The following is a 10,539-nucleotide window of genomic DNA, read 5'->3' as shown; positions in this document are numbered from 1 at the left end:
AGTAATTTTTATTTTCCCATACGCTCGCACACACGCCTATCTATAGAGCTGTCAGAATGTGCGAACGGCGTGGGAAGACAATTTTCCCCTAACAGAGGTCTCTGGGCAACGGCCTTGCACCGCACCCCCGCAGCACTCTGCGGCGAGGTTCCGGGATACTCCATGCGGCCTCGCCGCGGTGGGGTATTCTGACGTCTTCCTCACGTCCCGGCACAACTTTGGCTTTCCGGATCTCTACGCCACAGAACGGCTGGGCGCGCCCGGGTTAAGGCTCTTCCCCTCACTCTTCCCTCTTTCTCTGTCTTTCCCTCAGTCTAGGGCTGCCGGCGGAGAAGGCAATGGCACCGCACTCCAGTACTCTTGCCTGGAAAATCCCACGGATGGAGGAGCCTGGTAGGCTGTAGTCCACGGGGTCGCTATGAGTCGGACACGACTGAGCGACTTCACTTTCATGCACTGGAGAAGGAAATGGCAACCCACTCCAGTGTTCTTGCCTGGAGAATCCCAGGGACGGGGGAGCCTGGTGGACTTCCGTCTATGGGATAGCACAGAGTCAGACACGACTGAAGCGACTTAGCAGCAGCAGGGCTGCCGGAATTCCTCACCTCCCACGTACTTCAGTCACGTAGCACCGGCAGCTGAGGGTGCGCCGACAAACTGACGACAGCTCTACAGGCAGCCCCCTCCCACTCCCGGGCCTCGCCAAACCTCGCGATACCGTACCCCTCCCGCAGCCTGGCTGTCCAAACGGCTCAGCGGACCTGGAACCTTCTAAACCCCTGCGCACGCGCCCTATGGCCCCTAACGTCCTGGTTCCGCCCTTCCATGGTCACTCCCTTCTCGTTAGGAGCTCCCCGCCCCCACGCCACGCCAATCATCACTTCTTTCCTGGGACGACCTCGCAACAGGCCTCTGATTGGCTAATCTTGTGCAAACGCCACAGAAAGGCGGTGACGATAGGCTAGGAGCCGGTTGCAACCCCCCCCCACCCCCCCGCAGGATGCGCGGAAGGTGATTGGTCGACATCGTTACCCAATCAGCGGCGGGCTGTCGGATTCAAACCTGGCTCGTTCGGCGTACGGTCGGTTGGTCTCAGTCGAGTCGTTGCCTTCACCTGACCCGGACGTTCCCTCACCTGCGCCCTGTCTTCGCCTCGCTTCGCTCTAGTCAGCTGCTGCCCACCGCCCACCTGCAGGATGGCCCATAAGCAGATCTACTACTCGGACAAGTACTTCGATGAACACTACGAATACCGGTGAGCAGGCCGGACAGCCTACCTCGGCCGCAGCCTCGGGCGAGCCTGAGCTGGAACTCCGGTCAGGGGAGAGAACCTGGGACCCAGAGTCGGGGTCGAAGAGCTTGGGGCTGGGGTTAGGGTTGGGATCCGGAGGTCAGGTCGGGGGCCAGCCGGGAGTCGCTGTTGTGTTGGGGTCGGGCCGCCGGGGTGGGAGCGCGCGCCTCTCCTCGTCTGGCGGGCCGGCCCGGCCGCCTTCCGCTCTTTGTTCCTGTCTGTGAGGGGGACGAAGCTGGAGCGCAGAAGGGGCCGCTTCTGGTGCAGAGTTGCCGCCCTAAAGGAAAGGGACCGAGGGCCTAAAGGGGCCCGGCGAGGCTGAAGCCTGGCGCGGAGAGTCGACGCCTGCATAAAAGCCCAGCTGTTCCTAAAAATTTCGGCCTACATGGCATTCAGGCAAACGCCCCCCACCCCAGTCACAGCGGGCGAGGGGCGGTCGGAAGGGCGATTTTGGTCAGGTAACGTCGCCAGAGAAACTCTTTTGAAGTTGATGGCACTAAAAATTAGTTTGCGGGGGAATCCCCCCCAAAACGAGCTTGCTTGGGATTTGAATGTGTAGTGTGGGTATGGCGACTTTGAGCGGGTGCTGGTGCGTGGTAACCTTGGGTTAATATTGAAGGGGCTTCCATTTGAGACTAAATTGAGAACTCGAACGACTTTGGGGCTTTTTTTTTTTCTGTTAGTTTATATCGGCCAAATTTTTTGCTTTGAGGCTTTTTTTTTGTTGTTGTTTTTTTGGCTTCTGCATCATTATGTGCTGGAACTAGAGCGTAGTTCCTAAATGTGTTAGATTAAGCAAATTGGATTGTGGGAGGAAAGGAACTCTTAAACTTAATGGCCTTAACGCTTACCGGAGACTTAACTAGGGTGTGGCTTCAAACACCAGCTCCGCCCAGTCCTCCTGGGTGGTGACTAGGACGCTGCATCCTGGGAAACTGCTAACGTGTAGGCGGGGCCAAACAGTGACCTTTTCTGTCTGCTATCCTTTTAGATTTCCAAGATGCTCTCCTTTTAGATTTCCAAGAAAGCTATTTGAGTTAGAAAGCGTACATTCAGTAACAGCGGGTCGGTCTCCTTTTTTTCCTCTCTCCCTAATGTCTTGTAAATCTGTATTCTCTGGAGAAAAATTGATGATTTCTCTGGGCAGCCTTGCAGATTAGTAATACCTAATTGCATTGGAAAAGTCTCTTTGTTTGAAGTCAATTGTCTTATTTTTATATACTACACAGTTCTAATCCTGTAATGTGTTGATAATAATGTTCAATTATGTGATGCTGACCAAGAAGCTGGGGATATGCAGTAATGGACAGAATATAACTACAATCTTACTAAAATCTGGATTAATATTTAATCCAGTATTAAAGCTGTTGTTTCTTGACCAAGCTACTTTAAACTTTTATGAAACAGGGCAGTAATCTTCAGAGAAGGAAATTTAATTGTATCCTGCAGTGTTATCTTAGTAGCTCCTTTGTTGTTTGTACTGTTATTGCCTTCTTTACCTCGACACCCTCCATGAAAAGCACTTGGTACTGACAGTTAACTTTGGGGAACAATTCTCCTTATATGTAGTTAGAAAGTGTGAAAGTGTTAGTTGTTCAGTCCGTGTCCGACTCTTTGTGACCCCATGGACTGTAGGCCACCAGGCTCCTCTGTTCATGGGATTCTCCAGGCAAGAATACTGGAGTGGCTGCCATTCCTTTCTGGAGGGGATCTTCCTGACCCAAAGATCAAACCTGGGTCTTCCACGTTGCAGGTAGATTCTTTACCTTCTGAGCCACCAGGGAAGCCCAATATATACCCATGGCAGGGGGAAAACAAATACATGTAGATTCTCCATCTGATTGAAGCTACTTACAGATTTTTCTCTTGTGATCAAATCTTGATGATGGTTAGACTATTTCTATGGTTTATGGTTAAGGTAGGGATGTGACTTCCACTTAAACATAAAATATTGCTGTATTTTGTAGGGTATACATAAGATGTGTACAAAAGCACTGTACATTTCTCTTGAGACTAATCAACAATTAGGTAGAAGATAGAAATCAGGTAATAGGTTATTTGCAGCTCTTACAATCGGGGACCATTCTCAATTTATGATTACTTCTGTGGTCTTAGTGGAGAAGGAAATGGCAACCCACTCCAGTACTCTTGCCTGGAAAATCCCATGGATGGAGGAATCTGGTAGGCTACAGTCCATGGGGTCACGAAGAGTCGGACACGACTTCACTTTCACTTTTCGCTTTCATGCATTGGAGAAGGAAATGGCAACCCAACCACTCCAGTGTTCTTGCCTGGAGAATTCCAGGGACCCGGGGAGCCTGGTGGGCTGCAGTCTATGGGGTATACAGAGTTGGACACAAGTGAAGCGACTTAGCAGCAGCAGCAGCTATGGTCTTAGATGACTTCTCTTGCTCCCTGATCACATCAATCTGCTTTGTAACCAACAGGAAGGCGAAAAATGAAAATGGGCATGCTCTTTTCTTTTTAGGATGCTTTCCATAAGGTGCATATTTTCTGCTTTTATCCTATTGGTCGATTTAGTCATGTGATCAGAGGTAGCTGCAGGGGGGGCTGGGGTGTTTTGGATAACCATGTGTCCCACTTAGTTTTTGAGGTTCTATTCCTGAAGAAGATTGAGACAATTAGCAAGCAGTCTCTATTAGGGAAAAATGTTAATCGTAAATAAAATGCTTTGTACTTTTGGAGTACATATTCTAATTTCTAATTTGAACACAGGCCATCAAAAATAAGAATTAAAGGTGGTCGAACTACTTAAGTAGTTCTTAAGATTGATGCCAGTGATAATGTAACAGGGTTGCTTTTTTAAGTGTCCTAAAGATGGATGTGTAAAGCAACCATAATTTTAGGAAAGGCATATCCACATAGAGTACTAATATTTGGCTATATTTTTTTTAACAGACATGTCATGTTACCCAGAGAACTTTCCAAACAAGTACCAAAAACCCATCTGATGTCTGAAGAGGAGTGGAGGAGACTTGGTGTCCAACAGAGTCTAGGCTGGGTTCATTACATGATTCATGAACCAGGTAAGTTTTTAGAGAAGCATTAATTGACTGAAAATAAATAGTGGTTGTTGAAAATCTGTTAGTAATACTGATGTTTCAATGATATCCCTAAGTAAGTGATATCCTAAGTAAGTGATAAGCTTGACTATTTTTGAATGACTTCCTAGAGAGGGTTCTAATTTTATAGTAAACAACAGTTTACATAGTGAAAAGAATGCATTCTTGTATCTGCAAAAATAACCTATGAAGTAAAAAAAGAAACAAACAGGTTATTCTATTTTAAAATCTGTGTCATTGCTAGTAGTATCTTGAAGTATTTTGCCGTAAATATATTTAGAATTCTGGTGTCTATTTGAAAACTAAGAACTTAATTTAGGGTTGTGTGTCTAGGAGTTCTAAGTATAGAAACTGATGCAATTTGAAGTGAACAGTTTTCTAGATTATTGGTAAACTATTAGTAAGCTAGACTAAGAAACTCCATGGTGTTTGGGGGTTATCAATAAATCTAAAAGGATTTATTGCTTTGAATAAAATTTGAAGGCATAGAAGCTGAATTAAGTGTGATGGTTTAGTCACTCAGTCATGTCTGATTCTTTGCGACCCCATGAACTGTAGTGTGCCAGGCTCCTCTGTTCATGGGATTTCCCAGGCAAGAATACTGGAGTGGGTTGCCATTTCCTTCTCCAGGGAATCTTCCTGACCCAGGTCAGGAATCGAACCCAGATCTCCTGTATTGCAGGTGGATCTTTACCAACTGAGCCATAACTTAATGATATGAATTAGATAAAGCTAAAGCTATCTTGATTTATACTTTTAAAGAAAAGCATCAGCAGCAAAAACTCAAACTTGTAACTATCTTGGGATCGGAGCATGTAATTATATTAAAAAGGTCTTTCTCCAGATAATACAAAGCAACTGAGGACCTTACCTGTAGGTTCCTACTCAGTCCTCCATCTACTGAAACAGAATCTACCAGGAGGGCCCCTGGGACCTACGGTTTTTTAATGAGGTGTTAACTGTTTTCCCCACAACAGATAACCTTTTTCTTTACTTTTCATTGGAATTGAGATTCTAAAGATAGAAACCCTTCTCAAATGACTTCTTTACTTTCCTTTTCTCCAGAGTGTGTAAAATTAACTGGGGGGAAATTCTCATTGTTAATGTTGATTTCTTGTTTATTGTTGATAGTAACTTAAAAGCAAAATTTCAGATACCTTAATAAATAACATCAGTTGACTGTGGATTTACTTTATTTTGGTTCAATTGAGAATTCTTATAATTTTTTGTTGAAGGAATGAAAATTAACCATATTAATATAAAACATTTTGTTTCCACAGAACCACACATCCTTCTCTTTAGACGGCCTCTTCCAAAAGATCAACAAAAATGAAGCTTATCTGGGGATCATCAATTAAATCTTTCTCAAATTTAATGTATATGTGTATATAAGGTAGTATTCAGTGAATACTTGAAAAATGTACAAATTGTTCATCCATACCTGTGCATGAGCTGTATTCTTCACAGCAACAGAGCTCAGTTAAATGCAACTGCAAGTAGGTTACTGTAAGGTGTTTTAAGATAAAAATTTCTTCTAGTCAGTTTTTCTTTTAATATAAGTGCCTGTTTGACATTATCTGTTACTTTTGTTAAATAAAGTTTGTACGTTGCATTTATTACTCTTTGAAGTTACTGAGGTTTGTTTTCTTAAGGTTAACTTGGGACTGTTGAGGATGTTGGATGATTTCAGTTTTATAGTCCTGAGGAAATAAATTCACTTCAAAGAAATAAAATGTTAAGTGGGTTTAAACCTATCAGCTTGGTTGTGATTCCGGGTACCATTTAAATTCACTTATGAAGATACTAAGAACTAGGGATAAGTTTGATAGAGCCAAGGTAGATTCTATAGCTCTGTTGTTTAGTTCCTAGAGAATTGTCTTAGAATCTCCAAGTAAACAAAAAGAAACCCAACTTAATACTCTGGGTTACTTCACTAATTTATGTAATTACTGCCTTGGGAGAAACCACTTAACCCCATTTCTCTTCTCCATGTGCCAAAGGGGGATCATAGCATTTTTAAAACTTCTAACATGGTGTGCATTTTGTGTCCAATTCTTTTAACTGCTAAGGAAATATTTCAGTTAATCCAAACACAGGCTTTTTATCATCATTGCTAATGCTGAAGAAACCTTTTAGCTAAGCTGCCAATAAGCATAAGACCCCCAGTATGCTGGTCCTCTGTACACACCTCTTTGAAAAGGGTAGTGCTTTCACATAATAAGCACGATAAATATTTAGGGCAGTGTGGTGATGGGCAAGAGCCTAGAACTTACTCCCATCCCCATGGGTCCACTGGCTCCAGGTTCAGGGTTGGGCCAACAGAAAAACTTCAGAATTGTTAAGTAAACTTGATTGTATTTAGCACAGACCAGTATACTGCATAATGCTCAATCTCCAGCACTGCTTACTGTCAGATCCCAAGCCTCATTCCACTCTGGAGGTTTGACCTGTGAGAGGCGCACAGAACACCAGGAGATGAGCTGGAATTGCCTGCATTTACTGCTTGAAATACCTGGTAGTCACTCAACAGAAAGTGAAAGTGAAGTCGTGTCAGACTCTTTGCGACCCCGTGGACTGTAGCCCGCCAGGCTCCTCTGTCCATGGGATTCTCCAGGCAAGAATACTGGAGTGGGTTGCCATTTCCTTCTCCAGAGGATCTTCCCAACTCAGGGATTGAACCCGGGTTTCCTGCTTTGCAGGCAGACGCTTTATCCTCTGAGCCACCAGAGAACCTACAATTAGCCTCCAGTTTAGGATGTTCAACCTAATTAACCTCTACTGGTCAAACAGCTTCCACTTTTCACCAAGTAAGCAAAAGTTCTAGGATCTGCGCTCCCCCTCCCTCACTCCGTTTCCCAGGCACCGCCCTCTACTTCCCATTCTACCTACCACCACCTGCCCTAGGATTGCTTACTTCCACCCTGCTTGTCCATCTCTTCCTCTCCCAGCACATTTCCTAGTGGTCAACAGCCCTTTGTTGAACTGAGCAGTTTTGAAATTCTTTTTCGTGGTTACTTCCAAACTGCTCGGCTGCTGCTAAATCGCTTCAGTCGTGTCCGACTCTGTGCGACCCCATAGACGGCAGCCCACCAGGCTCCCCCGTCCCTGGGATTCTCCAGGCAAGAACACTGGAGTGGGTTGCCATTTCCTTCTCCAATGCATGAAAGTGAAAAGTGTAAGTGAAGTCGCTCAGTCGTGTCCGACTCTTAGCGACCCCATGGACTGCAGCCTGCCAGGGTCCTCCGCCCATGGGATTTTCCAGGCAAGAGTACTGGAGTGGGTTGCCATTGCCTTCTCCAAACTGCTCTAGGCTCCTGGAAATGTAAGATGCCAAATCTTGACTTTCTCCCTTTGTAGGTCCACAAGGTATGCGGTTTCCTTAAGGCCCCCAACTCCCCACAGACCCTTCTCTAGCTCCAGGTGCCCGCCACCCCGTGCACCGACCCCTCGTGCGGGCCTGGCTAACCACATCCCGCGGTTTGTCCGCTATCTTTGCGGATACAGCCTCAAGTTAACTCCAAACTACACGCGCGAGGATGCAGCTTCAAGTACTCACCATGCCGGTACCTCGCGCAGGCGCAGAATTGCCGCCCCGCGCACTTCCGACCGGAAGTAAGGCGGGCCGAGGCGCGTTTTTGTGACGCACTTCCTGGCGTCCTCTCCGAAGGCGGAAAGGCGGGGAGGAGGACTGTCGCCCTTCGGTCCCGCCAGCCGACGGGGCGGCTATTGCCTCCCCGGCCGGACCTCTTCCCAGCCGCCCGCCATGGCATCGGAGGGGCGGCGGGAGCCCGCGGCCGAGGTGAGGATGGCGGCCCTGGGCCTCCCAGAGTGCTGGCCTTGCGCGGATGGGGTGGGAAGTGGATTAGCGTGGGCCGGAGGCTGGTTGGGGACAGGGCGGGGGATGTCCGGCCGGGCGGCCGCGACCCCTAGCCCCGGGCGCGTCCACACGGCCCGCGGTTAAACGAAATGAGGAAGGACTCCGTCAACGGGAAACTGCCACTAGTCCCGAGGCTGCGGAGGAGCTGCGCGACCGTGTATCCTTACCGCATTCGTGAGCAGGAACCACTTGTTTAAAGCTTGTGAATACGTTTTCTGAAGCGGAAGTCTCTGCTCGACTAGCTAAGAGTAACCTCTAGCAGGAGCCCTGACTATCGCAAAAACCGGCTTTCACAAGAATGAAAAAACATGATTATAAGTTGCTAGTGAAAGTATATTTCTCAATACAGATCTAAAAACGGAAAGAAAAATCCAACCAACATTTTATATTCATATTTCAAGGGCTTGTGGCGATACAAAGATTTTCTGGCAAAACTTGCTTTTGGTTTTTAATAAGACAGCCTTTATTGGTTCGCTGAGTGAAAAGCAGCTGTTCTGAGTTCCTTGAGAAATTTAATAGAACCAATAAAGTCTAAGGAGCATGTGCGTTTTGAGTGCTACAGTTAAGTTTGATAGTTTGTTATCCTTTAACTCAGTCGAGAGGTAAACTACTGTATTCTACCTTAAAGATAAGGAAACGTCACTAGTAGTTCTAACTCTGCAGTCTGGGTTGACTTTTATTCCCACTTTAAATGGTTGTCCTTATTTTCTATTTTTAATATTTGATAGACTGGCTTTTCTAGTGAAAAAGGGTTTGGGAAGAAATTGCTAACAAATTCTTGTATTTGCTGGGCAGATATATTTGAACTGCAGCACTGGGATTAGCATTTCTGGGGCTTTGAGATGGGAGGGACTCTTTGTTGTTTTTTTTCCCCACTTGGTTGATCTTAGAAAGTTTGTAACCATAATCCTCTTTTTCTCCTCAGGGCATCAAGTTGTCAGCAGATGTCAAACCATTTGTCCCCAAATTTGCTGGGCTCAATGTGGGATGGTCAGAGTCTTCAGAAGCGCGGGTTTTCCCCAGCTGTGCAGCCACCCCATACTATCCATGTGTCCAAGAACTAGCAGTGCCTGAGTAGGTATTCTTCCCAAAGTCTTGCCTTAACATGGGGACCTTATTGCTTGACTTTAATGGTAATTAGACTGGAAATATTCTGCAGCTATCACGTTAACGTTTTCAGAGCAACTGGAGAAGATGCTCCTCATCCAAGAAGGAAATGTACAGCACAACTTAACTGTGTAGCACACGAAAAACTGAAGATTCAGCTCTCCTTTTTTTCCTCCATATTCATTTGGTTATTTGGGGCAGAGAAAATATGGAGACTGCGTTGCATTTATTAATGGGGAATGCAAGTCTGTTGTGCCTACAGTTTAAAACTGTATCATGTATTTATGGGTGATGAAATGGCAGGAACAAGTGGGTGAGAGCAAACGGGGCAAAGAAAAGCCCAAATAAATAAATAAACATGCTCCTCAGTTTTAGGGTGTAACATTGAAAAACGCTGCTCAGTGATGGAGGGGGGCTAGCAACCAGGGCTGCCTCTCTGTGCAGATAAAGTGTTTGGAAATTGCTGAGGTTTGCTTTTAACTGTTTTGCTTTATAACTGTCCTGTGGAGATGGATCCTACAAATTTTTGGTTATAAATTCTTACAGATTTGAGCTGAAAGAAGGCTTATTTTGTCCTTTAAATGTTGTTTTTCCTCCCCGGGATTTATTCTGTAGGTAGTTACAAAATGGTTTCCCTTTATTAGCTGAGGGTAGAAAAATAAGTGTTAAAGTCTTTCACATGATTGTGTGGATTATTTGTAGATTTATTTTTAAGGCATAAATCACCTTTATGCTTATGTGAAAATCCTTATCTTTATGTTTTGTTGTTTTGGGTCAGAGTTGTTACCTTTTCCCCCCATACCTGCATGGTGTACCTGAAAATAGTTTATACTTCATATAAATTCTAGAGCTGTGTTCACAAAAATAAAAGTTGGAATAAGAAAATCATTGGATTGTCTGGTATGTTTAGGAAATAAGAAAAGTTATATTTTTTGACTAAAATTGAAGTCGTGACAGAATATGCTTGAAAGTGTTTGGTAGGAATGCCAAGTTTTCCATTGTAATTTCTTCCTTTGTAATAGGAAGGTTGACATGGGTCTCAGTTAAGTCATTTCCTACCTTGAGTGGGCTCACATGATAAAATACAAGCTGTATCTCAGTCTGTGATAAAAACTCTTAAGCCATCTGCTGGGTAAAATTCTAGTGACCTAAAATAAAGGTGGAAAACAGTCATACAGCTA

General features: G+C 45.2%; 2 protein-coding genes across 6 annotated transcripts in view; both read left to right on the top strand.

Moving 5' to 3' along the window:
* The first annotated feature begins 1,094 nt into the window (after positions 1-1,094).
* On the top strand, positions 1,095-5,990 carry CKS2 (CDC28 protein kinase regulatory subunit 2). Its single transcript, NM_001113319.2, is given in 3 exon segments — positions 1,095-1,255; positions 4,211-4,338; positions 5,655-5,990. Coding segments are annotated over 3 exon segments (240 nt in total). The 5' UTR covers positions 1,095-1,196; the 3' UTR covers positions 5,708-5,990.
* A 2,047-nt stretch (positions 5,991-8,037) lies between these two features.
* SECISBP2 (SECIS binding protein 2) overlaps positions 8,038-10,539 on the top strand; it is a 34,406-nt gene continuing 31,904 nt past the window's right edge. For all 5 annotated transcript variants that reach the window (XM_005210470.5, XM_005210469.5, XM_005210467.5 and 2 more), the window contains exons 1-2: positions 8,038-8,173; positions 9,177-9,325. In XM_005210470.5, coding sequence (XP_005210527.1) covers positions 8,138-8,173; positions 9,177-9,325 — 185 coding nt within the window. In that variant the 5' untranslated portion in view covers positions 8,038-8,137. The remainder of the gene's footprint in view (positions 8,174-9,176; positions 9,326-10,539) is intronic.

Source organism: Bos taurus, chromosome 8 (genome assembly GCF_002263795.3).
Source record: "Bos taurus isolate L1 Dominette 01449 registration number 42190680 breed Hereford chromosome 8, ARS-UCD2.0, whole genome shotgun sequence".
NCBI lineage: Eukaryota > Metazoa > Chordata > Mammalia > Artiodactyla > Bovidae > Bos > Bos taurus.
This window is presented reverse-complemented; position numbering and strand designations above follow the sequence as displayed.